Genomic DNA, 27,815 nt, shown 5'->3' with positions numbered 1-27,815 from the left:
TCAGTGACATTTTTGTCCTTAGTTTTCTAAGACAACGCAATATAATAAAATGATATGCTAAGCAACAGAAAAATTTGGTGGAAATCAAGTCTGATATATGCTGAGCATATGTGACATCAGTTTCTTAATCTGAGTGGTAGTCACTGTTAGAATGTTTGATAATGTCTGGAATGAGTCTTTTGGATTTATAGTTGACTCGAGGTTTTGCTTAAAAAGAATAATTTCATCCCTTGTTTGTTGTTTTGCTGTTTTCTATTTCATAAAAGTAAAAGCACTCCAAATTTCATTTTGGAACATCTTACTTGTTCTCATTAAAACCACAGACTCTCCCAACCTTAAATTAACCATTCTAAAATTAATAGTTAGGGGGAATTCCACTTCTAGTAAATAGCTCCAATTGGACTAATTCTCCTCCAAATTAACAGTCATTCTGGACAAAATATTTATTTAATTGTTGAGAACATTGGAGCACGATCCAAAGCAGGCAGATATTGGAGGCGGGTAGACACTTGGAAGAAGAGAATGACACTGGTTGGTTTTCCTGTTTCGGCCTTTTATCCAACGGCAGCCCCCCGCCAGGGATCTAAAACTCTGTTAGGAAACCTGCAGTCTTACTAGCCTGAGGAACCAGAGGCCAGAGTTTGGGATAAAGAGCCTCTGGAAAGTGAGGAAGAAAATCCTGAAAAGGAGAGCCCCAAGTGTGTTGCATGAACTTAGAAATTTCTGGCTGACAACTGAACCATGTATACGTAGGCCAGACTCCAAGCAGCCCAGCCAAGGCTTAAAGCATTGACTGACAGGACTTTACAGATAGTGGTGTGCAGGGCTTAGCTGACCAACCCTCTTCCTACTGAAGGAAATTGCTTGTATACAAACCACACAACACAAAGTCTCTGAAAATTTCCCCAAAGGCATATAACAAAATAAACATTCATTCAGGAAAATCCACTACTAAGTCTTAGGAAGAACAGCGAGTCTGTGGCATTTGAGCCACAGCCTCATCCCATCCCATCCCCACTCCCCAGCTTCATGTGACAAACTCTACCTTGGACTAATGCAGCCAAAAATTGAGGGGTCTCTCTTCCCCCAGATACTGGTCTAGGGCTCTGCCCCAGGTGCCACAGGCTAAGAATCCTAGAGCTCCAATTGCCCCTACCCTAGCCTGCCAGTGCGGAGGCTCCACACTGGGAGGGGCAGTCTCAGAAGACCGGTGGCTACCAACCCACTCACAGAGAAGGAGTGTCACTCCCGGAGAAGCAGGCCACTGCCCAGCCCCCAGGGGAGAGCCAGGCTCTGAGACTGGTAACTCAGCGGTTCCGCCCAAGGGGGCTCGTATTTGGTACGGAGAATTGAGAAATCTTTGCCTAAGGGGATTGTCAAAAACAGTAAGACATCTTGCCAGAGAACCATTAAGGAAGGGGCTGGTAACTCCGTGCTATTAGTAGCAAAAAGCAGAATGACAGACCAGCCAGAAGTTTAACGTGGAAAAGCAGAGAAAGAGATAGCCAAGAGGAGCCCTCCTGGAATCTTGTTTATCCTTGAGGTTCAGGAAGTATGTATGGACTGGGCTGTATCCACTCAGGAGTAATCAGATATGCAACAAACTTGAAAGCATTCTCCAAGGCATACACAGGTCCATCAGCAAAGAGCAGAAATCTTATTAGCTCAAAGTGCGTAAGCAGAACCTCTGACCAAACACTGGCTGAACATAAAAACATGTTTGTTCAAAGAACTAAAGGAAATCATATCTAAAAAAGGAAGGTAAGAGAACAATTATAGTTGGTCCTCCATATCCACAGATTCCTCATCTGTGGATTCAACCAACTGTGGATCGAAAGTATTCAGGGAAAAAAAAAAAGTTGACACAGTTCCAAAAAAGCAAAACTTGGATTTTCCACATGCTGAGTACTATGTTGAATCCATGCAGATGAAGTGATGTGTAGGCATTGTATTAGGTATTATTATAAGTAATCTAGAGATTATTTAAAGTATACAGAATGATGTGAATAGGTTATATGCAATTCTATGCCATTTTCTATAAGAGACTTGAGCATCCATGGAGTTTGGTATTTGTAGGGGGTCCTGGAATGAATCCCCCACAGACACCAAGAGATGACTTTACTCACCAAACAAACCAATGAAGAGATAAAAATTATTTTTAATAAATCAAATGGAATTCTGAAGTTGAAAAATATACTAAATGAAATGAAAAATTCACTAGAGGGGCTTAATAGTAGATTTGAGTTGGGAGAAGAAAATCAGTGAACTTGAAGATGGAACAACAGAAATTATACAATCTGAAAAACAGCAAAAAGAGTGAAATGAAAAGAGCTTCAGAGAAGGGTGAGAAACCATTAAGCATACCAATATATGTGTAACGGAAGGACTAGAAGGACTAGAAGGCTAGGAGAAAAAAAGAACAGGAGAAAGTATTTTTCAGAGTTAATGACTAGCCAGGTGCAGTGGCACATGCCTGTTGTCCCAGCTACTCAGGAGGCTGAGGTGGGAGAATTGTCTGAGTCTAGGAGTTTGAGGCTGCAGTGTGAGAAAACAGCACCTGTGAACGGCCACTGCACTCCAGCCCGCACAACATAGCGAGATCTTCTTAAAACAGAAAAAGAAGAAAAAGAGTTAGTGGTTGAAAAAGCCTCCAAATTTGATTTGATGAAAAATATGAATCTACGTATTTAAGAAGCTCAGTAAACTCAAAGTAGGATAAATGCAGAGACCATACCCAGACACATCACATTCAAAGTGCTGAACACCAAAGATAATGAGAAAACTCTGGCTAGATGTAAAACAATATAGCTATATGATTAAGACTTTTTATTAAATTGGGAAATTAAACATACACATACAAAAGTACACAAAACAAATGCTAACAGGCAAAACTAAACCAATGAGATGTTGGAAATACTCTGTATTATGGGTTGTAAACTATGGTCCCTGGGCTAAATTCTGCCCACTGCCTGTTTTATTTCCTAGTTTATTTTTTAGGGATAGGATCTCACTCTGTTGCCTAGGCTGAAGTGCAGTGCCATGATCACAGCTCACTGTAAACTTGAACTTCTGGGCTCAAGTGATCTTCCTACCTCAGCCTCTCAAGTAGCTGGGACTACAGGCACGCACCACCATGCCCGGCTGTGTGTGTGTGTGTGTGTGTGTGTGTGTGTGTGTGTTGTTATTTTGAGATGGAGTTTTGCTCTGTCACCCAGGCTGTAGTGCAGTGGCATGATCCTGGCTCACTGTAACCTCCACCTTCTAGGTTCAAGCGATTCTCCTGCCTCAGCCTCTCGAGTAGCTGGGATTACAGGCACCCGCCACCACACCCAGCTAATTTTTGTATTTTTAGTAGAGACAGGGTTTCACCACACTGGCCAGGCTTGTCTTGAACTCCTGATCTCAGGTGATCCACCTGCCTCGACCTCCCAAAGTGCTGGGATTACAGGTGTGAGCCACCACACCTGGCTGATGCATGGCTATTTTAAAATTTTTTTGTAGAGATGAGGTCTCACTATGTTGCCTAGGCTGGTCTCAAACTCCTGGGCTCAAGTGATCCCCTCATCTTGGCCTTCCAAAGCGCTGGGATTACCAGCATGAGCCATCACACCTGGTCTTCTGTTTTCTTAAAAAAACAACAAAAAAAAGTTTTATTCAAACACAGCCATGTATGTTCATTTATGCATTGGTTTGCTGGCAATTTTTTACTGTCTGGACCGTTACAGAAAAACGTGCCACCTGTGCTGTACTGTGTATCTTGTTCTGGGTAGTGATACACACACACACACACACACACACACACACTTTTTTCTCCTGAGCTATATAACTTAGAACTTTTCTAACTTTACAGCATTTTATTATAACTCAATAAAAATTTTAAAAATTTAAAGTATGTTACACTTTGAACTTGAGTTCACTTGAGTACACTTTGAGTTACTTTAAAGCTTGTCTTTTTTTTCATTAAACAGCAAGCCAACTTGTTTGATCTTTGATTGTTACAATATGTGAAACCTTTGGGGGTCAGTCTCTACTGCCTGATGTTTCTGTTGCAGCCCACACTGGGTCCACTGTGCTGGGATTACAGGCGTTGAGTCACCACGCCCGGCCAGGATATTATAAAGTTCTTAATAGAACTAGTCTACCCTCAATCAAAACCATGAAAATGTAGTCACTGAAGTAAGTGAAAGACAGTTTCACTGATGAGGCAATCATTCTACATGAACCACGAACAAGGCAAGAAACTCAGTAAATCTATCTGCTGTGGTGCAATGTACCCTGGAACTACAATGATTACTACTCCATCAATATTGCCCTTAGCCCTTTATCTCTGGAAAAACTTTAGAGGAATACCTACAAAAGAACTCAGTGCTGTTAGTAGAGCAGAACTTTAGAAAACTAGCAGAGAAATCCTTGTGATCACAAAAATGAAGCCCGAGGTATATGTACTACACATTGTGGACTTGCTACAACTAGACACTATCCAATTTGTAAGCAGAGGGCTGCCCTCAAGTCTTTGAGTCAGCACGATAAATAAACCCTAACTCCTTTGGACAAAACTTTGTAAAACTAGTTATATTAAAGCAAAATAAAAGTTAAATTAACTTGCATATCACTTAATCATATTACTTTAGAAACTTAAAATATATACTCAATTCTCATCTTTAGTGATGCCCATTCAGACTTGAGGGCACCTCTCATTTTCTGCCTGGTTATTAAAGGACAGATTACAGAGGCTCAGGGATAAGCATAAGGTTAATTTTAGAAATATCAAGAAATAAGATCTGCAAGAGTCTTAAGGATAAGAGTGAAATCCATCTGCTCTGCAAAGGAGGAAGTGGAAGCCCAGGAAGAATAAAGCTTACTCAAGACTGCAAAGAGGCCAACACACTAGAAATCAGAAATCCTGACTCCTAGACTACTGTCCCCTAAAACATGAGATTTTTTCTTACACATAGAGATGAAGATGGGGCAAGTGCCATCTCTAAATACACGAGTTTTTAAACACTGAGAAGGAAATGTCCACGTGACATACATGCCAAAATGTATGTAGTGACCTTTCAGTGAAAAAAAAAAAAAAAAAAAAATTGAGACTAGAACTCCATTATGACAATAAGAGCAGACTGACTTCATCCCTGGCATCTATTAGCATTTATGCATTTTACTCACTTACTATGTTCTGAGGATGCTATGGTTTGAATGTCTCCCCTAAAAGTTCATGTGTTGAAAACTTAATTGCCATAGACACAGTATTAAGAGATAGGGCCTTAAAGAAGAGATTAAGCCATCAGGGCTCTGTCCTCATGAATGGAGTAATGCCATTATCACACGGGCAGTTATTATGGAAGTGATTTCTTGACTAAAAAAAAGAAAGATGAGTTCAGCCCAAGTTCTTCTGTGCTTTGCATACTCACTGCTGTCTTTCCGCCTTCCACCATGGGATAACCCTCACCAGCTGCCAGTGCCATGCTCTTGGACCTTCCAGCCTCCAGAACTGTGAGCCAAATAAACTGGTCTTTATAAATTATCTAATCTGTGGCATTCTGTTATAGCCGGAGAGAAGGGACTAAGACAGAGAGGATCTTTTACAAGAGTAATCCAGTCGTTTGTTTTTGACTGGTTTCTCTAGGCTTCAAGGAATTAAAAGATATAACTAGTAAACTACCTAATGCACAGAATACTGTGACTTTAATTATTAAATGTTCTTCAGATTCCTTCTCAAATTTTTATTTAGATTGAACAACTGGGATTAAGAAGAAGAAAAGGTCCACCAGGCATGGTGGCTCGTGCCTGTAGTCTCAGCACTTTGGGAGGCCAAGGCAGGCAGACCACAGGGTAAGGAGATCAAGACCATCCTGGCTAACATGGTGAAACCCTCTGTACTGAAAATACAAAAAATTAGCTGGGTGTGGTGGCACGCACCCATAGTCCCAGCTACTTGAGAGGCTGAGGCAGGAGAACTGGGAGGCAGAGGTTTCAGTGGGCCGAGATCCTGCCACTGCACTCCAGCCTGGGCAACAGAGCGAGACTCCATCTCAAAAAAAACAAAAACAAAAACAAAAACAAAACCCAAACAAAAGAAGAAGAAAAGGCCCTTGAGGACAGGGACCATGTTTTATTTACTCCAGTTCCTTATTTAGAGCCTAAGTATAGAGTAGACACCTTAAAACTGGTGAGTCGCTGTTGTCTAGGGATTTATTTTGTTGTTAATAGAGAAAAGTCAATTTGACATTCTTTTTCATTAAAACAAAACTGCGAAACTATCTTAAATGATACAACTCAAGCAACATTAGAAATGAGTTGGAGTCTCTAAGATTAAAGGCAAAAGGAATGAACATAATCACTCTCATAATTAACAATTAATAATCACTCTCATCTAGCTGATAAAGTCGTTTCCCACATGAGTACAGGCTAACAACTCCTGCAACTACTGCTGGGTAAATGGATGGCGGTTGCTAGGAGCCATGTTTCTCACTGTTGGAGTGGGAGGTTACAGACATGCAAGGGAAGTCTGGAATGATCAATATGGTAATCGAGTTAGAGACATAGTATGAGCTCATGTTTTACTACTATAGATACAGATGGTTACATATAAATCTATAGAAATGTACACCTATAGGGCTTAATATACGTACATATATTTCCTTGCTCTGTCAGTTGAGGAGGCCTAAAAACAATGACACCCCAGTAGCAATCAGCATACTTAGTACCCAGATCTCAGTTTTTAATAAAAGGAGCCAAGGCTTCTTAGAGAAATGATTCATTCTAGGGCTTGGCCAAGAAATATACAAAATGACACTAGAGCATCCTATAGTACCAGAAAGGAAGTGCTCAAAGAAAACACAATGATGGGGAAAGTCACAAGGAAATGGGAGCTAACTGAAAGAGCTTTCAATGGCCGATGCAAGAAAGAATTTGAGTTAAAAAACAAAACAAAAAACAAAAACACACATTAGACTTTAACTTAAAATACAAACTAAGTATCCATGAGTCATACTGACATACATCATTGAATACAATTAATGGTAGAGAATAGATAAGTCTCCTGTGCAGAATTACAAATAATTTAGGTACTTCGCCAGCAAAGTAACTCCGCATTCCTTAAGTGACTTTGTCCCAAAGAGCACAGTATGTATGAAAAGGGGAAAGAGAAATAACCTTTTTTTTTTTTTTTTTTTTAACAGGGGAAGAGGGGGCGGGGGGCAAAAGTGACATTCAGAAGGGAAAAGCAGTAACTTTATAGTGGAAAAAAAATGACAAACACTATGTCAGCCAAATGAGATTAAAGTTAACCTCAAAAGTAATATCATGTTTACAGTATGTGTTCTCAAAATAATGTGATGAAAATAGCAATTTACCTCTGTGATCTTCCCCCCAAAACACACAGCCCCAGTCTAGTCATGAGAAAACATCAGAAAAATCTCAATTGAGGAGCATTCCCCAGGTATTTACCTGACCATTGCTCTTCAAAACTGTCAAGTCATCAAAAACAAGGAAAGTCTGAGAAACTGTCACATCCAAGAGAAGCCTAACATGACATGACAACAAAATAACATGGTATCCTGGGTAGGATCCTGGCACTGTAAAAGGGTACTAGGGAAAAACTCAGAAAATCGAAAAAAATTATGAACTTTAGTTAATAATGAGTCATTTCAACAAAGGTAGCATGCGAATGTATGTTAGCAGGGAAACAGTGTGGGCTATGCTAAAAACCTGTACTACTGTGGCAATGTCTCCAAAAATCTAAAGCTGTCCTAGTTTATTTTTTTAAAGTTTATTTTCAAAAATTACATAGCAAGGCAGAACAGACATAACAGCAGGCATCGAAAGATAGGATGGTTTTGTATTTATGAAAAGTATTTATCTTTCACCATAACTGGTAAAGCATTTTAAAGTCTCTTAAAGGTTTAACTGTTTGTCAAATAAGTTTTAGTTTAAACTATTTACCTGAAGATTAAAAAAACAAAACAAAATTTGGCTAATTTTACTTGAGGATAAAAGATAGGGCTATTATCGACTTACTCAACTAGTCTATTTTTTATTAAAGTGAATGCTTGGTTAAGTCTCAACAGAGTTAACAAACAGCTTCCAATTGGTATCAGAATCAAATCCAAAGCCCTACGTAGGGTCATACATCATCTGGTCCTGCCTATTCTTTGACTTCATTTTATACTACCATTGCCCCTGTTTTCATTCACTTGAGCCACACCAGTCTTTCTGTTCTAAGAACCTAGTAAGTCTTAGGGCTTTCATGTTTTGTCCTTGTCTGGTACCTGTTACCTACTGCTGGGTAGCAAACTACCCCCAACACTTAGCGGCTTTCTACAACTCCCACTTTATTCACTCATGATTCTGAATGTCTGAATCATTCATTGGTGGAATCATTGGACTGATTCCACCAGGAAGCTCATCATGCAGCTTTAGTTAGCTGGCAGCTAGACCGGGGATAGGTGACTACTGGTCACATGTCTGGCAGTTAGTGCTAGCTGTTGGGTGTTGGGAGAACCATGCATTTCCATTGGGTAGCCTGGGCTTTTTCACAGGGCTGCAAGCAGAGGTCCAAGTGTAAGAGTAGAAGCATTCACTTGATCAAAGCAAGTAACAAGGCCAGTCCATGTACAAGTGGTGGGAAGCTGACTCCAGCCTTGATGGGAGGACTATGCAGCCATCTAAAATCAGACACATGTAGAATCCTTCTCCTGAAAGCTTTCCATAGCTATGCCTTAGTCATGCTCTCTTCAAAATACAGTATCTTCAGAGGCCTTTCCTAACCACTGTATTTAAAATAGCTCCTCATCCTACTTTCTTTGTCCTTCACCATTTCATGACCCTGTTTTATTTTCTACCAACTGTCCATTATTTCCTGGTTCACTTGTCTGTTTTCTCTGTGAGAGCAAGTACTTAATCTGCCTTGTTCATTCCCAAGAGCTAGCATAGTAGGTACTCAACAAATATACAGGCAATTCAAATCTCTATTTTTTATTCCACAATAAGATGATCAAGTTATCAAAAAACTGAAAAAGTAATGCACTTTAGTGAGTAAAATGTACTTCAGTAAAAACAATCTAAGTGGAAATAAGACTTTTGTCTCTTCTGTCCAGACCAAAAAAAAATGAAGAATCTACGTGTGAAGTACAAAGTAGAAGCTGGGTGTAGTGGTGCATGCCTGTAGTTCCAGCTACAGGAGGCTGAAGCATGAGGACCGCTTGAGCCAAGGAGTTCAAGGCTGCAGTGAGCTATGATGATGCCACTGCACTCCAGCTCTGGGTGACAGAGCAAGATCTCATCTCTAAAATAAAACAAAAGATAAAGTAGAAAGTTACCTGAGTCTTTTCCAAGTTATTTAATTTAGAGCATCACTCTCTAAATACAATTAATATTAAGATAGCAGTTTAGAAATTAACTTTTTTTCAGATCATTCTAACATAAAATCTCTCAACTGAATCTCTAGTTTGTCTCATTTTGTTAAGAGCTTTCACATTACATGGGAAGGTTCAGAGACTTCTATTTCCATCCTTCAACATGTAGTGACAGTCAACGTATCAGGCTCTGTAGCACCATGATATCTCAGCACCAGACTACTCCAGCCATCCTCTCATTCAAAGAAGGGCTGCAAGACGTGGTTGGACTACTCGAATCACATCTGATCTTAATCCAGGTACAGAAAGTTGTACTATAAAGAATACTTTCCAAAATTGTTTACTCGAATAAAAACAGATCAAGTCATTACAGAGCATTTTTCCATTTTAATAAGAATAACAGACCTACTCGGGGTAATTTTATTCTGTTTATTTAAATAAGGATAAGGCTACTTAAAAGACTTTTTACATACAAAATGTACAAGGTTAAACTTTTCTGTACTGAATTACAAAACCTGCACAAGCATTTAATAAAAGAGCACACTTAAAAACATTTTGACCATTATTTAGCCTCTAAAAATTACTGAAGTTCAACAGTAGTAAATAGAGGAAGCTCTTACATATATATATATATATATATATATGATTTAATCTACCGGCAGTTTTACTTAATGTAAGTTTTTAAAAGGTCACATTGCTATTGAATGAGTCTCTAGATCAGTTTTAGAATCGTCTCTCAAAACTTAAGTAAACCAAAATATTATTTCAAATAATAATTCCAATTCTGAAGAATTTTAATACTAGCAAATATATTATGTCCTCATAGTAGTAACTGAACCAACTTTCCAAAGTGCCTGGTAGCTGTCCAGATGAATTAGGCTACTTTGGAAAACTGTACTGTCTTTATAGCCATTGAGAAGTCATTCAGTGCCCTGGTGCTGTAGGGTCCTGAGACTTTCCAGAATTCACACAGCAGTCTATGATCCCTCAAATGTAAGAGGACAGAGGGTCAGCCTATCTTCACCCCTCAGTGAATGAGGAGGGCCAAGCAATAAGACTTGCAAACCTAAGCCAGAAGCTTGGGTTCTACAGCAAGGAGGAAGGAGAATTAAAAGAGAGAAAGAAAATGTGTAAGGAGAAAGGGTAAAGAAGGAACAACGAGGGAAAGGAAGAAAAAACAAGGATGCCTACTAATGGCAGGAAGTGGTAAAGTGACTATAACTACAACTTACAAGCCACCCACTAACTCTAATGCAATTCATTTGCCTACTCCAATAAGAAAAGCTGGCTTTACTGGAATATAGAATCAAGAGCAACATGATCCGCCTCATGTTAGTGAGTAACTAGTATTCTAAAGTTGTTTGCCATACATATCAAGTTCTTCTAACCTTTGAAGCAAACCAAAATACTTCAAAACATAGGGCTCCCAGGGCTGCTGCTCCAGATTCCCAGCATTCAGCATGCTTCACTATGTGGAGAAAGACATTTCAAGACAAGCTGTATCCATACACCTTCAGAAGGAACAAAGCTCTAAGAAGGTGGGATTATGTTAACACATAGTAAATGGTTTAGCGTTTCTCCACATCATTTCAAACTCAAAATAGCTCAATAATATGCTGCTACATGAGCACTGATTCTGAATGTTCATAATATAAACTTCAATTTGAAGCAACAATGTTACACAGTTCAGCTGTTATTACCAACCTACTCTGTAAGTTAAAATACAAATAAAATATTAATTTTATTGAGTAACTAAAAATAAGTTCCCACTGACTTAAAATCGTCAAATGGCTAACTCTCTCTCAACTAAGAGAGACACACAGAAGGAAGAGGAAAGGACAACTGAATATAAAATAAAATTTGTCAATCTACTCTAAAATCTGCACTTTTAAAATCTCCTTTTGCATATATTTATGTATAGGATCACAGTTGCCCACCAACATTATTATGTCTATCAGCCCTGCAGATAACAATTTACTGTAACGTTAATTTATGCAATACTTAGTATGTTTTATCTTATGTGTACAGATTTACAGTCTGGAATAAAGGCAAAATGATTAAAAACTATTGGGTTAAAGTCTTAGTATGGTACTTACCTGCAAGGCTGAATTAATTTTTTGGAAGGCTATTCAATAGCTGAACTAAAATGCTTGTTTTAACAAATCAAGAGAGAAATCAGACTACTTTAAAACATATTGAAAAAGGTAAATCCCAATTTGAAGATCAATCATATAACAAAAAAGTATGAAGTATCCTTTGCTTTTGCTTAGAAATACACAGCAGAACAGCAGAAACTAGAACTCATGAACATAAGGTAAACCCTATCTTCCCACTGATTTCCATTATACAACTGGAGTGAAAATACCACTCAAACAAAAATAAACAAAAAACCTTAGCAGGTAATTCTGTGTGGAACAGCCCTGTGGGAAGTGTCTATATTACAGCTGCAGGGAATCTCATGTAAGTTAAGAGTCCATCTTCCTATGTTGCACTCTGCAGTGACTTCCAACTCCAGTGGCTCCTCTATTGCCTACTCCATATTACACTAATTTTTGCCCCTGACTGCTATGCTTCCTGGACTCTTATAAATTATAGAATTCTACCCCCACTCCCAATTCTCTAAACTTTCTTCCATCGAATACCACCTCTAACATGATTACTCTGCCTAAGATTTTTTAAATCAACGTCATTTTGAAAAGATTAAGCTCCCCGGAGCGAGTAATAGCTGAACTCACAGAGTGAGATCACAGACTGCTCATGAAAACAGTAGGCAGGACTGCTGCATGACAAGAACATTCTAAAGGACGGGCCAGGTGCAGAATCGACCAGTCAACTCATAATATATATATCAATTGTTACAACTTCAAGGAAAGGAACAATAGCAAGCACTGATTCCTTTTTGCTTTTTATGGGAAGAAGCAATGTAAGCAATTAAAGAACAACATTTTTATCTGTATATTCTCAATAGTTTTCCAGCAGTACTACAAAGATGCTTTTCTTGGTGAACCTTTAAGGATGAATGTTGCAATATTTACTAAAATACTGTGATAAACTCTTATATGCTTCTGCTTTGTAAAAGAAATTAAAATGGCAGGCAAACTAGTAAAATATTTGAGTTTTTAAAAAAATCTCAAATTTCCCCAAAGACTCTGAACAAGGCTAATGAGAGTAACTCCTAAAATTCACTGAATGTTTTTTTTTTTTTTTTGAGATGGAGTTTCGCTCTTGTTGCCCAGGCTGGAGTGCAATGGCATGATCTCAGCTCACCGCAACCTCCACCTCCCGGGTTCAAGCGATTCTCCTGCCTCAGCCTCCCGAGTAGCTAGGATTACAGCATGCACCACTATGCCCGGCTAATTTTGTATTTTTTAGTAGAGACGGGGTTTCTCCATGTTGGTCAGGCTGGTCTCGAACTCCTGACCTCAGGTGATCTGCCCGCCTCAGCCTCTCAAAGAGCTGGGATTACAGGCGTGAGCCACTGTGCCTGGCCAATTCAATGGATGCTTTATAGCAGACTTGCAGCTAATGATTTCAGTAGGGTCAATATAAATGACATATACTAAGCCATTGGTTTTAAAAGATATTCTTTCCTAATCAGGGCAAGACAGGCAAGAATTTTAAAAAAGGAAGGGAGGGAGGGAAGAAGGGAAGGAAAATAAATCCTTTATTTTTTTAAACCTATTTGGAACCTCTTAAGAAAATTCCACAATAATCAGGATTTCTGTAAATATTGTCAATATATATGAACATGTTTGAAAAACTACAGTTACAGTATATTTACATTTTTGGAAACTTTTCTTCAGGGCCAAGTAACATGTTGTATCTTCCTTTTTGCTTGTGGGGGCTTCAGGTTATTCTGAAAGACATGAACAGAAATCAGTTTATACTTGTAGGAATATCAGAAAACAACTGAAATGAACATTTTAAACAACCAAGGTTTACTATTTACTATTAATATATTAATGGAAGATCACTGCTGCCATCTGGTGGGAATATATTCAAAGAGAAGGGGGTGAGTTTTCTAGGCTGTGGTTCTCAAACGTGTAGTTTAGAATAACTCAGAGCACTCAATAACATGCCCCAGGCCTGGTCTTATCCTAGAACCAATTAAACCAGAATCCATAAAAGGTAGGGGGATAAGGCTCTGACTTCTTTTTGCTTTTTTTGGAAGCTCTTCAAGTGATCTTAACATACAATCAGAGTTGAAAACCACTGACTGCTCCAGATCTGCCTTCTCCCTGTCCAGCCCACCTCCCCCATCAACTTTGCAATCCAAAGTCAGTGGGAAACAGGCCAGGCAGGCAGCTCACGTCTGTAATCCCAGCACTCTGTGAGGCCGAGTCAGGCGGATCACTTGAGGTCAGGAGTTTGAGACCAGCCTGGCCAAGAGGTTTGGTGAAACCCTGTCTCTACAAAAATATGTATCTCGTATCTATAAAAGAGTAAAATTTTCTAGGGTAGAGAAATGCTGTTAAACGGCCTGGAAAAAAAAAAAAAAAACATTCTCTGAGGGTTCTTACTCCTTATGGCAATATTTGAGATGTGGCTTTATTCTTCTCTTATCCCACACCTTCCTCCCCTCTCCTACAAAGGTAGCTGAAGGGTGTATGGAGGAAGCATGGCCTCCGGTGTGTGTGCCCTGGGATCAAAGAAACCTAAATTCAAATTGCAGTCTGGTCTGGTCGCTTACTAATAACTCTGGAACTCCTGACAAACTTATTTAAATTTACTAAGTTTCTGTTTCCTTATCTGTAAAATAGGAATAACGAAGATGCCTACTTCATAGGGTTACTGACAGGATTCAATGAACTCATGAAAGTAAAAAACTCACGACCAAGTCAGGTGGTTTTCTTTTTCCAGGGTCTACTATTTTAGAACGTTTGAATTTTCCGAGTTTTGATCCCTTTGATACACGATTAGATGATAATAATACCAAAGCCAAAGTATACTACAGGAATAACAGCTATTAAACTACCAGGTATTTAAAAGTAAAAGCACTTTTCTGAAGAGCATATATATATTACATATATACATATGTATATATAAAAAATCATCTCACAAATTAAACTCTAATACATTGTGTTAACTACACCAAATTTGCCAACAAGCATCCAAATGACTCAACATAGTAGAGCACAACATAATAGATTTCCCCAACTTCTGCTATCCCCACAAAGCGAGGTAACGAGCAGTAGGGGAGGCAAGTGGTAAATCTTAAAAAGATTCTGGTGTGGGTTTAAGGTATGGTGTGGGTTTAAGGTGTGGGTTTAAGATAGACTTAAGGTCAGGCCCCAAATGCTACTTAATAAATGTGTGACCCTGGACAAATTACTTAATGTTCTAAATCTTGCTAATAAAGGAATATTTATCTGTTTTAGTTCCAAGACAGTAAAAGGAACTAAATGAGAAAAATCTAGGGAAACTGCCTAACAGATCCTCTCTCTACGTATTTTAAGCAGAAATAACTTGAGTGAACTTTTAAAAACATTAATCACCACGGGTTTTAAAATTCCAGGATTCAAGTACTGGAGTAAAGAGATGTATTATACAAACCGGACAGACCATCAAAAGGGTTCAAGAACAGAATGTAGCACAGTCGACCCACCTCCCGTCATGAGGCAGACTGCTCAGGTTTCATTCAGACACTTAACAGCATGGAAACCACCCCCATACTTACCATGGCCTCTGCTTCTTCTTTAGGAGCAGCTCGCTTTAACTTCACTGGAGTAGTTCCAACAGGGGACAATGGTGGCGACTTCACAGGGCCTGAAGGACTTTTCCTATGCGTTAAGTCATGGTTCTGTTTAGTGTCATTATTATTGTGTTCCGTTTTATTGTTCATAGGCAAATTGGAAGACAAAATTAGGGGTGAAACACTCGAAGAGGAATTTGATAATTTTCTAAAGGCATTACTGGTAAAGCTTGCCTGAGGGGGAGGCTTGAGTCGATCATTATCTCCATTCTCTGTCTTTTTCACTTTTATGCTTGTACTTGTTGAACTTCCATCAAATACGATGAGGGGTCTTTTCCTTAACCCATCTACAGTACTACTCCTGAAATCAAAGAGAGGCACTCTTGAAAAATACCATCTGGAATTCAAGTTCACTGGAATTCAAGTTAAAATAAACAGTAAACAAAAAGATTTATTGATAAGACTAATCTATTCTAAGTGAGACTATTAAAAATGAATTTTCTATGATCACTTGAAAGAATTTCCTGGTGTTTTATTTCAAAGTTTAAAATAGTTATGTACAAGAAATTCAAAGTTAGCTTTAATGTATACACAAGATGCAGCTATTTTTAAAACACCAATTAACCATCTAGCCCTGGAACTTAAAATGAGATTTCCTAGTGAAAAAACAAACAGCAGCTTATTGATGGGGTTATCTTAACCACGTAGTCAGTTATTATTTAAAAAGGATAATAAACTATAAAACTACACCAAGACTACCACAGTAGCAGTCTACAAATGAGGCACGGCATTCTACTCCATTCAGTAAAGGTCTCTAAAGCCAAGGCATTTTCCAAACTAATTGTAACTATGACACTTGCACAAGTTCAATTGTAAAATTTGGCAAGTATCTCATATTTACCTCCTGGAAACCTAATTTCTACTCTTAATAGTAAAGGTTAATAACGAAAGCATTCATTTGCTTACTACTTATTATACCTCAAGCTATATCACAGATTAATTGAAAAAAAATTTTTTTTTTTTTTTTTTTGAGAGGGAGTTGCGCTCTTGTTGCCCAGGGTGGCGTGTTAATGGCATGATCTCGGCTCACTGCAACCTCCACCTCCCGGGTTCAAGCGATTCTCCTGCCTCAGCCTCCTGAGTAGCTGGGATTACAGGTGCGTGCCACCACGCCCAGCTAATTTTTGTATTTTTAGTAGAGACGGGGTTTCACCAAGTTGGCCAGGCTGGTCTTGAACTCCTGACCTCAGGGTGATCCACCCGCCTCAGCCTCCCAACATGCTGGGATTACAGGCGTAAGCCACTGCGCCTGGCCTAAAAAAAAAAATCCTTCTAATTAAACATGTTAAAAGAACTTGACATAGCCAGTTATCAGGAAGAACATTTTAGCCCTGCCACTCAAAGTGTGATCCAGGGACCAGTAGCACCAGCACAGCAACGTCATTAGCTTGGGAGCTTGTAAGAAATGGAGAATCTGGGGCATCAACCTGAACTAATACATCAAACCCACCTTTGAACCAAATTCCTAGGCAGCTGGCCAAACTCAACAATTCTTGGGTCATCACTGAACATCATTTGGTAGAAAATGAGAAATAAGCTCACTGTATACCCACTGCCTTTGTAGAAGGGAAACAGGGACTGAAAGCAGGGTTTGACAATTTGTTTAATCTAAGATTCAAGAGGCACATTAAAGTTTGAGAAGCACCGGGCTATGTTGCTATGGACCTGGTCCTAGCTCTGTGTGACCGTGGGCATGTTATAGCTCTTCTCAGGATCTCAGTTCCTCCACAGATAAAATAATAAGCAGTTCAACAATACAAGATGATCTCTTGGATCCTTCCAGTTTTAATGCTCTGATCCAACTGTGAATTTAAAAAACAGTCAAAGATCCTTTCCGAAATGATTTTGGGGGACTAATCAAGACAGCTGTACGAAGATTGCTTCAAAGGAAAATATGACCAGCACATAAAGTTTTGCTTACTAGAACAATATGCCTGAATGTGCTGATCAAGAGGAAAATACTGGCTGAATAACAGCAAAAGTAAATTAAAAGTTATATGCAGTGTAAGCCACATTTATGAAAGTTAACACCACTACATAACACCACTACATACTTACTACAAAAGTAACCACCGAGCTAAAATGATGGTCAATCTGAAATGCATTCTTGATCAAAGGTCAGACTGTGTGTGTATTTTCCAAAAGACAGTGAGGAGACATGTATTCTTCGTACTCGGAGAATAATCTCAATCCTTAAGTTTTTCTTTGTAAAACAGAGATTAAAACTCAGAGGAACATACTCCCCTTTATCCCCACCTTCCTACTCTGCATTCGCTCACTGCTTCTAGTGGATTGCCTATGATGGTGTCTTACAAATAGAAGGTGCTAAAAAAAATTGATCAATAGTATCCACTTGAGATATAATAGGCACAGAAGAGTTCACCTAAGGATCTTAGGACACTTTGTACTTATTAACCAATCAACAACACTGATTAATCACATGTAATTTTCTTTAAAAAAGAAAAATCACTTGCTTGTGGTTTTATAAAAATTTTTTTGAAATTAAATAATTTTAAATAGCCTAACTTAAGCTAGTTAACAGGCCCTTCATTTGTGTATTATTCAAAGACCTTAGAGTTTTACCCGACTTGACTTTTTTCTCAAAATTCAGGAAATCCTATTGGCTCTATCTTCAAATATGCACGCTCCAACCTACCAAATTTACTACTGTAGTCAAAGCTGCCGCCATCTATTGCCTGGATTACAGTACAGCCTTCTAATTTGTTTCCCTGCTTCCACTCTTATACACGCCCATTCCCTCCCCACACACCTGAAATCACTTCTTAGGACAGCAGCCAGAGTCATCCTGTCAAAATGTACATCTAATGATGTCACCACTCTGCTTAAAACCTTCTAGTGGCTTCTCATCTCAGAGTAAAGCCTAAGTCCTTACAATGACTTACAAAGCTTTACATGATCTGACAATCTCTCCCGTTCGCCCCAATACAACTCGTTCTTCCTACTTCTCCATCCAGCCCTGATGGCTGCTTTGTTGTTTCTGGTATATGATGGGCACATTCAAGATCCAGCCTCTTGTATTCTGCCTGGAATGCTAGCTTGTTCTCTTCCTCCTACAGGTCTCTCTACTAAAATGTCATTTCTCACTAAGATCGTTCCTGGACAATTTACCAAAAAATTGTAATCTTTCTCCCTGGTCTTTATTACTATATAACAATACCATATCTTAACTGTGTTATGATGTTTCTCCCAACAAAAATATGAGCAGGGAATTTTGTCAGTTTTATTCACTGCTATACAGACAGTGCCTGGTGCTCAATAGAGAGTTATTGAGTAAATAACTTTTTTACTTAAGTTTACTTCAGGAAAAATCAATAACTGTTAGTTATATAAGATACATTGAAAACTAGAACCACCAAAAAGTACCTTTTAGTCTCATTTTTAATCTCATGTTGTTCTCTTTTCTTCTCCATCATTTTCCCCCATCTATTCTTCGGCAAATCCCTCTGAGGCAATGGTATTGCATGCTGGACATAAAGGTCAGTCAGACTGTCTTTGTTTACTCTCACATCAGTTTCAACAGCTATGTTCTTCTGCGGGAAAGGAAACAAAAGCAATTGCAAAACAACATTTCTGATTTTAGTAAGTAACCCCCTTACCTGACAGGGTAAAACATGACGGCTTAAATAACAAACTATAAAAAACCATTTTCACAAAACACGTGCACTCAGAGGCAGCGTCACAGGTTGAATTCTGTAAATATCAGGTTCAGCCTCATCTTAAAGACCAGGGTCCTATTTTCTCAGTGTGACAAGGATTGCTGTCCACAACTGCTCAGCCAACACACCAAACATGAAAGATCATTTCCGGTAATATTATCTTAATATACAAAGGGGATTGAAAACGGGAGACTGCCCGGGGAAAAACAGACAAAAGAAAGCTAACAATGATTAACAATCACCACATTCTGTCAATAAGCTACTTTGAGTGTTACTATCATGATCAGATTAGTGGGATGAAGGTCTCAGTCTGTCTTATATTTCTCGTGCTTCTCTAATCTGGTGCTTCCTAAATTGAAGTTAACTACTAAGATTTCAAATCATACCACAGATAGAAACTGTTATCCCCGTACTGATGACAGTAGCAGTACATCATTAGAAAAGCCTGCACCCCATTTTCACTGGTCCTTTCAAGTAAGCCTCCAGTCACTGTCCAACCATCTCTATCTAAATCACCAAATTCCTCCTCATTTTCCAATTTGTTCTTGACATCATGAAAAACATGGCATAAGCACAGCAGTAGTCATGAAGACAGAGTTTGGATTTAAGAAGGAAAAATGAGAATGGAAATGAGATCACAGGCTCTTCAATTTCAACTCAGAAAGGCTTGAAAACATTTGTGTTTAGTACAACTGACAAGCCTATACCCTCTAACAAAAACTAATAAAAACACATTTTACTTCTCTTTCGTATATTGGACTTACCTATTTTTACCCTATACTCACTCAGAGGTAGGGGAAACTCCCAGGATTCTCTTGGATAACATTCCCAGAGAATTCATAGGCCCGTTACTTTGGAAAGTACTGCCTCAGGACAGCGGTTCTCAAAGCGTGCTCTCTAGGCCAGCAACCAGCTGGTTAAAAATGCAAAATTTCAGGCCACATTTCTGAACTACTGAACGAGAAACTGGGGACAGAGCGCATCAATTTGTGTTTTAGCAAGCCCTCGACTGATTCTTAAGTACCTAAAAAGTTTGATAACCAAGGTAAAAGCTTACTAACATAATTAAAATAAGCTCTACTGGGCAAGAGGACTTGAAATTCAAGAAAGATAGGGTACCAGGGGAAAACCATATGGAAAACAACAAAATACGCTACATAAACCCCAAGGAAACTTTCAGTAATTCTCTATCACTTAAAACATCACTTTTTTCCTTTCTCATTTTTCTCCTATTATTACAGGCCACACCAGCTGGAAAAGAGCACGCACTACATGGAGAGCCAGGAGCCTTGAATTCTCCTCCTGGCAGTACCATTTACAGATGCTGTGGCCTTAAACAAGTCACTTCATCTCTCTGGAACTGTTTAATCATCTTTAAACGATTAGAGAGGGTGTGCAACGGACGGTTTCTCAGATGCTTTCCAGTCCTGACAGTCCATGATTTCTACCTTCCATGTCTATTCTACGCTTCTTCCCCACTTCCTTTCTTCCTCAGGTCTGTGCTTATACATAGGCAGGGGGTGTCGCCTGGGATTCCTCTTTACAATCCATCGGGACTCAGATAGATAAGCCCTATTTCCCAAGCATTCCTGATATTCTACGGACGTCTCTTTTTCGGAGAGGGGGCGAGGAGCGGGAGCGAGGGGACAGCTGGCTGGTTTGCGTGGGTGGAGAGTGGCACAAACCCGGCGGGAGTGTCAGTGGTTGCCGAGGGCTACTTAAGGCAAGCTCAGGTGCAAGCGCCTCACCTGGGAAGGCCCACCGTCCCGCCCTCCTTCCCTGCCCCCTCCCTCCGATCCGGCGCGCCCAACCTGCTCTAGAGTGAGGAGAAGGAACTCTTGGGACAGCAGCTCCGGGTGCAGCAGCAGTTCCGAGTCCGTGCAGCTGCGACCGCCCACATCCCCCGCCATCGTCGTCGCCAGGAGACCCCAGTCGGCTACCCACAAAGCCCCGCGAAGGAAGCGTTCCGGAAGTGACGTACTCGGGCGGAGACTCGAGTGTGTCGTCACTCTGAGTGCGCCGCATGCCGGGCTCTTTCTCTCGCAGCTGGTGCGGGTGTTGGGGCCTGGTCCAGCTTGCAAAAGCTCGCAGGGACCAGAGAAAAGAGAACGATGTCAGACGTAGAAACAAATGGCGTGTCAAATTTTGCAGGAAGGGAGGGAAGAGTGAAGCTCCGGGAGCCGGCGACGATTGGTCGCGCTTTCTGTGACGTCCAACGGCAGAGGTCAAAGGGATTCCTGGGGCAGCCTCAAGGGAAAGAATTCTGGCGCGGGGGGCCGGTATACAGTACTCTAAATATGGCAGTGGTTGTGTCTGAAATTATCGTGTTTTTCTTTGTTTAACCTGTTTCTTGTCTCTTCATCGCCCTTCTATATAATGTAAGACCAGAGGCTTTATTTAGTGAATTCCGTGTAACCCAGGCTCCTTGGACAAATAGGTATTCAAGTATTTGTTTCTTGAAGTAATGCTCTGAATTAACCTGCTCACATGTAAAAAATAATAACCGTCTGGGAAACGCCAGTAATAACCGCCAAACGTTTGTTAGACATTTACAGTGTGCCAGGGACTGCGTTTTACGTGTATTGTCACATTCCTCCAAACAGCCTAATGAGGTGTATATTACCAGAATGCCTATTTTTCAGATGAGGAAACTGATGCATAGAAAGGATAATTTACTCAAGAGTGAGGAAGTAGCAAGCATAAAATCCAACTACATTTTTTCTGCATGGATTAATAGCTACAGTGAAGTTTTTAAATTGCTGTAGATATCAATTATAGTCTAATTCCCAGTAATTCACTTACTAAGAAATATTTTCTGCTTCTCTTTTATCATTCATGGGAACGATACATATCCGTAATTATTTTGCACATTTAAAACTTAAACTTGTTGGGTGTGGTGGCTTATGCCTGTAATCCCAGAGTTTCGGGAGGCTCAGATGGGAGGATTGCTTGAGGCCAGGAGTTCTAGGCCAGCCTGGGCCACATAGTAAGACCCCATATCTACAAAAAAAAAAAAAAATTAGCCAGGCATGGTGGTGTCTCTGCGGTACTAGCTACTGGGGAGGTTGAGGTGGTAGGATCACAGGCGCCTAGCAATTCCAGCCTGCAGTTAGATAGGATTACCACACTGCACTTCAGCCTGGGCGACAGAATGGGACCATGTCTGAAAAAATAAATAAAAAATAAAACTTACAGGTATGTTTTGAATATTTATTGTATGCATCCTCTATGATGTGTCATTTTATTGGAAATTATTGCATTGTCTACAAAAATATGAAGAGCTCTGAGGATGCCAAAAGATAAACCTTGAAAGAGTACTAGAAGTGAGATCCTCAAAAAGAGAAAGCTGAGAAGTGTTTCCCAATTTTTCTTATTCATTTATGTATGCAATACTTTATGTCTAAAAACTGAATTTCAGAGCTGGGAGGAAACTTAAAAGTTGCTCAGTCTAGTTCTTTGAGGTTGGTGCCAAGAAAGCTGATCAGACTTGCCCAAAATTGAACAGTCTTAAATCTGAGCTGAGGCAGGCATCTGACTGTCTTAAATTGGAGTTAAATGTATTAGCATCATGGTATTAACATCATCATATTCCACATCTCAAATCTTATTTAATTTTCATTACAATAGTGAAATAAGTGATTAGTATTATCCCCATTTCCTTCACTGGGAGGCACATTGTTTTAGTATCAAAAGCAGCTACCTTGGGAGAATCTGGGGCTAGAAACCTGACCTCATTTCAAGTTTTACTCCGTTGCACCAAAACCTTGGGTGAGTTACTCAGTTTCTCAGCTTCAGTCCCCTCATCAGGAAAATGCTGTCTTAGCACTTTCTATGAAGGATGATCAAAGGAGTGGAGATTATTATAGAGATTATAAACACACTTGACACAGAGTGAGTATTTAAGAACTGGCAGCTGGTTTTTACAAAGTTATTGGTCATAGAAGGCAGGTTAGAGGAAAGGGCAGGCTTTGGAGTGGCTCAGAGTTGTATTATAACCTTGGCTTCTTTGCTTACCTAGGACATATACTCTAGCTGTAGCTTCCTCCCCTCTGAGATGGAAATTACAAGCCATCTCGCAATGTTGTGAGGATTGGAGCTCAAGGGTGTAAAAATGCCTCCTCTGTGGGCTCTCCTTGGAGACGTCTTGTATCCTTTTGATTGTCATCAAAGGAAAGAAGTGGCAGGATGATGGTGTAAGAAGGAAGAACTTTGAGTTTAATAGTCTGAAAAAGTGGTTACAGGTTCTTGCTGTGCTTTTTCTCTCTGCGGTTTTCTGAACCCATCACCTAACCTGAAGCCTTAAACTTCATCTGCAAAAACGTTTTGTGGCAGGTAAGATGTCTTTTTATTCTTCCAGTACTTCCCAGTTTAAAACTAAGAGTACTTCCTTGCTTAAAACTAATTCTATTAATATTATTCTAGGTGCCTCTGAAGCAGAACTCTTGAGATGGAAGGATGGTCATCTGAGGAAAAAAAATCGAGATTAAGAGAGGAGGGACTAGAATGAGATTCACTTACCCTCGCTCCTCCAAGGGAAGGAGAGAATGGTGATGCCTGCCCAATCCTTCCTGGGCGGAACCTTTGTAGCATGGAACATTGGAGAATTTGCAGTCTGCTGACTTTCTGATTTAGGAGGTTGATGGGGAGGCCTTATAATTTGCATTTCTAACAAGTTCTGAGGTGATGCTTCAAATATGTCCAGGCAGAAGGGCCGCCACACAGAGATTTCTGCCATACCACATGAGAATTGAAGCCACAGACATCTCCAACCCTCAAGCCTGAAACCAAAAGAGTGAAAACCAAACACTACGGTGGACAAAGAACATCTCAGAACTTCTGTGGGGACCAGTGACACAAGGACCTAAGGTCTCTCTCTTCTCATCTTGGCACTTCAGTCGTCTCCCCAATCTTGACAAAGCCCTGGAGAAAGGGGCGGGCCTCCCGTTGATAAGATTGTCACTGCAGATAAATGGAGGTTTCAAACTGAAAGAAAGGAGGAGGCCCACTGCAGATAAATGGAGGTTTCAACTTGAAAGAAAGGAGGAGGGCCTCCCGTTTGATAAGATTATTGTCACTGCAGGTAAATGGAGGCTTCAAATAGAAATAGGTTTCAGTTACAGAAAAAAAAAATTATCTTTGTTACACATTTGAGTTTGCAGGCCTAAGGTTACTCCCGCTACATTGTCATCTGTAACCATAAGGCACTCAACATTTTAAGCTAACTATAAGGATTTTTGCTTCACTCAAAGATCCTGAGATTTTATTCACATTTTTATTTGGTGACTATAGTTGACAAGAACAAAGCTGTGGGGAATCAACAAACACTGCCATGCCTGGCATTGTCACCTCACTAGATTGTGCATTCCTCTGGGACAGGGTCCGTACATTGCCTTCGAATCCCTCACTTAGTCATTAGCCTGCACAGTGCTTGTACTTAGTAGGTGCTCAATAAATATTTGTGGAATGAATGCATGATGAACAAAATATATACTGAGGACTCTGGTGTTGATTCTTGTTGATAATGTAATAGTTAAGATATGTTATAAATATTTCATCAAAATATTGTGTCAAAAATATACTTGAGCAGGCTGGGCGCAGTGGCTCACGCTTGTAATCCCAGCCCTTTGGGAGGCTGAGGCGGGTGGATCACTTGAGGTCACGAGTTTAAGACCAGACCGGCCAACATGGTAAAACCCCATTTCCACTAAAAAAAACAAAAGTTAGCTGGGCATAGTTTTGGGTGCCTGTAATCCCAGCTACTCAGGAGGCTAAGGCAGGAGAATCGCTTGAACCCAGCAGGTAGAGGTTGCAGTGAACTGAGATTGCACCACTGCACTCCAGTCTAGGGGACAGAGCAAGACTCCTTAAAAAAAAAAAAGAAAAAAAATTTTTAATATATATGTATATGTAAAGTATATACATACACACAAGCATAAAGGAACTTCAATGTGAAGGTAACAATTTAAGCAATATTTCACATTTTGGACCTGTGGTGTTAGCTATTTAGAGCAGTTAAACTACTGGCTTGCTTTTAAATCCATTGTCTTAGTCATTTCAAGTTGTTACAACAAAATACCATATACTGAGCAGTTTATAAACAACAGAATGCATTTCTCAATTCTGGAGGCTGGGAAGTCCAAGATCAAGGTGCTGGCAGATTGGGTGTAGTGAAGACCCGTTCATAAATGGCACCTTCTCGCTGTGTCCTCACATGGTGGATGGGGCAACAGGCTCTCTTAGGCTTCTTTTATAAGGGCAATAATTCAGGAAGGTTCCACACTTATGACAGAATTACCTCCTAAAGACCCCACTTCCAAATACTATCACCTTGAGGATTAGGTTTCAACATACAAATTTTGGAGGTACACATTCAGATTATGACAGCACTCATAGGTTACCTTTCATCTTTGGGTTCTCAGTGCCTGCCACACAGCACAAGAACAGTAAGTGTATGCTGAATGAATACAGATGAATGAACCTTTCCCCATCCTCAGATACTTCCTAACTGAGCTCCACTATCAACAAACTTCTAGAGCACATTATTTTTTCCCTTATGATCTGGTTAGGTGGGTTTTTCTTCCACATATCACACTAATCCAGTGGTCCTCAAAATTGTGTGCCCGTTAGAATCCTCTGGAGGGGTTGTAAAAATAGTTTGCTGGGTCCTAACCCGAGTTTCTGATTTAGGAGGTTTGGGATGGGGACACCAGAATTTGCATTTCTAACAAGTCCAGAGGTGATGTTGATACTGCTGGCTAGCAACTGTACCTTATAAACCACTGCACATTAAACTCTTGAGGGTAGAGACTGTCTTCCTCATTTCAGTATCTGCTGAAGCCTCTGGCATAGTGCCTGGCACACAGGAGCTGCTCAAGAAATAGTTGATTGAATAATAGTTCAAAAAAGTTTATTTTAGTGAAGCTAAATTACAAGTATATGGATGTGTGTGTATATGTGATTAAATGAGCTATTACATGTAAAAGCTCTTAAAACACGGCACATAGTAAGCTGTTGCTTTAAAAAAAATCAAAAATGTAACCTTTCTTTGCTTTTCTTCTAAAATGACACCAACCATCCTACATGTGTGCTCTTAAAGAGCGAGACTCTGTCTCAAAAAAAAAAAAAAAAGCTTATATGTTAAAATAATGGAATCTTAGTATTAAAAGCCTCTTTTAAAGTTAATCTAGGCCAGATGTGGTTGCTCATGCCTGTAATCCCAGCACCTGGGGAAGCCGAGGTGGGTGGATCACTTGAGGTCAGGAGTTCAAGACCAGCCTGTTCAATATGGTAAAACCCTGTTTCTACTAAAAATACAAAAATTAGCCCTGCGTGATGGTGCGTACCTGTAGTTGCAGATACTTTGGAGGCTGAGGCAGGAGAATTGCTTGAACCCGGGAGGTAGAGGTTACAGTGAGCTGAGAAGATTGTACCACTGCACTCCAGCCTGGGCAAAAAAAAAAAAAAAAAAAAAAAAGGTAATCTAGTTAGTCAATATTTCAATATTGAGCTTCAAAAATTTTTTAAACATTGGTTGAGTGTTTTCTACATACAGAAAGATACAGCAGAGAGCATAGACACAATCCTTGCCCTCCCAGGTGTATACCCAGTGAGAAAGTGAGGAGCACAGAGTATGTGCAAGTATAAGAATACTAAGTTTTGAGAGTAGACAGCAACTATGAAAATATTCCATGATATCGATGCAACTCAGTCTTCATTAATCGTTTTCATCGGAGCACATCTTTTTCACATTTTGTAAAATAATGCTTGGTATGGGCCCAAGGAATATCTAATAAATATTAAAAGTGAAGTTAATAATTTTTTTGAAAGCCATATGATTGATATTCTTAAATGTAACCAATAGAAACAAGGAATTTGGCCTGTGCACGTATTTGCACATTTATGGTACAGGCATTTACATGAAGGTGCCTGTCATTTGTGACACAGACTTCTCAAGTTTCAGAAGGAACAGATGTTTCTAGATGGAATAATATGGAGCTTGCCATTATAAGAATCCTGTGATAAATCCTTTCATAAAATAAATATGTCTGAATTATTTCTTGTTATACATTTTCACTCCTGGATAATCTAAAGTAGAACACAAAGATTGTCCATAAACTGTTCATTCAAAACTATATAAAAAGAATCACTGTTGCTAAATTCTGGATTCTTACTGTTGCTTTTTCTTACTAGCATGGGGTTTGGGACAAGTCACCTTTTAAAATTTTTTAATTTAAATTTTCCTAAGTGAATTAACACAGGAAGTCATTCACCTTTCTTTGCCTCAATCAACGCATTTGTAAAATGGTAAATTAGTAGCGTCTACTTCATTGATCAGTCACTAGCAGTTTCTGAAGTCACTGTCTGGCAGTCAGTAGATATCACCTCTGTAACCAGTCTTGTGCAGCTCTCTGTAATGTGATATGGTAGAGGACTAAAATGCTAAAGCACAAGGGTGAATTCTAGGCCCACCTGAGCCAGTGATCAGTTGATGACAAGTCACATAGTCTCTTTGAGCCTGGGTAAAATGAGGAGACTGGATTTGCTCTTGTACCTTCCCAATCCCTGGCTCCACTAGCTGTTGGCCACCTTAGACTTGAAGGTCCATTCACTGCTGCTTGCCCTTGAAGCTCAACTGCTGGCCACAGCTTTACACTCCTGGGAAGCTAGTCCCCTACTTGGAGGCTGAGCTGGTGACACTGGTTCCACTGGGTCAGAGCTGAGGCTCCACTGGGCGTGGGGCATTTATGTTGCCATGAGTCACACTAGGGTAGGGATGGAGGACAAGTCACAGAAGATTGTTGGGTTTTTTTGGCCACTTTCCTTTTCTTTTTTTTTCCTTTTTTTTATCCCTTTGAAACAGAAGACCATGGAGTACAATCTGGTATCTGCCTTCAGACTTGGGACGATACCTTTGTTTTACAATACTCAGAGTGGCTGTAAGAAAGCTGAGGCCACAGGTCACTAGCAGGTCCTAAAGTCTGAAAATCACTGGGAAAATTTGACTTTTTATATGCTAATAATTGAGTACTG

At 39.8% G+C, this 27,815-nt stretch overlaps 1 protein-coding gene and 1 long non-coding RNA gene across 5 annotated transcripts; one reads left to right on the top strand and one right to left on the bottom strand.

The window, feature by feature from the left end:
* Positions 1–2,811: 2,811 nt before the first annotated feature.
* On the bottom strand, positions 2,812–20,796 carry C14H2orf49 (chromosome 14 C2orf49 homolog). 3 transcript variants are annotated; one of them, XM_008008281.3, is made up of 5 exons: positions 20,597–20,750; positions 18,493–18,659; positions 15,034–15,409; positions 13,138–13,212; positions 2,812–9,286 (listed from the first exon to the last, which is right to left on the bottom strand). In XM_008008281.3, exons 1-4 carry the CDS (start codon positions 20,693–20,695, stop codon positions 13,156–13,158), a joined length of 699 nt encoding a protein of 232 aa, XP_008006472.1. In that variant the 5' UTR covers positions 20,696–20,750; the 3' UTR covers positions 2,812–9,286; positions 13,138–13,155. The 3 variants fall into 3 exon arrangements, with proteins under 3 accessions (XP_008006472.1, XP_008006473.1, XP_008006471.1); XM_008008282.3 differs by lacking the exon at positions 2,812–9,286 and having other exon boundaries at positions 9,772–13,212; positions 15,034–15,156; positions 15,283–15,409; positions 20,597–20,791; XM_008008280.3 differs by lacking the exon at positions 2,812–9,286 and having other exon boundaries at positions 9,772–13,212; positions 20,597–20,796.
* On the top strand, positions 20,772–24,345 carry LOC103241184 (uncharacterized). Of its 2 annotated transcripts, XR_005242161.2 has the most exons (3): positions 20,772–21,980; positions 22,804–23,117; positions 23,208–24,345. It is a non-coding gene; the product is annotated as an uncharacterized lncRNA (long non-coding RNA). The 2 variants fall into 2 exon arrangements; XR_500344.3 differs by having other exon boundaries at positions 20,772–23,117.
* The last annotated feature ends 3,470 nt before the right edge of the window (positions 24,346–27,815 follow it).

The sequence above is a fragment of the Chlorocebus sabaeus genome, chromosome 14, assembly GCF_047675955.1.
Source record: "Chlorocebus sabaeus isolate Y175 chromosome 14, mChlSab1.0.hap1, whole genome shotgun sequence".
NCBI classification, from domain to species: Eukaryota; Metazoa; Chordata; class Mammalia; order Primates; family Cercopithecidae; genus Chlorocebus; species Chlorocebus sabaeus.
The sequence above is the reverse complement of the archived record's forward strand: the minus strand, read 5'-3'. Positions and strand labels throughout refer to the sequence as shown.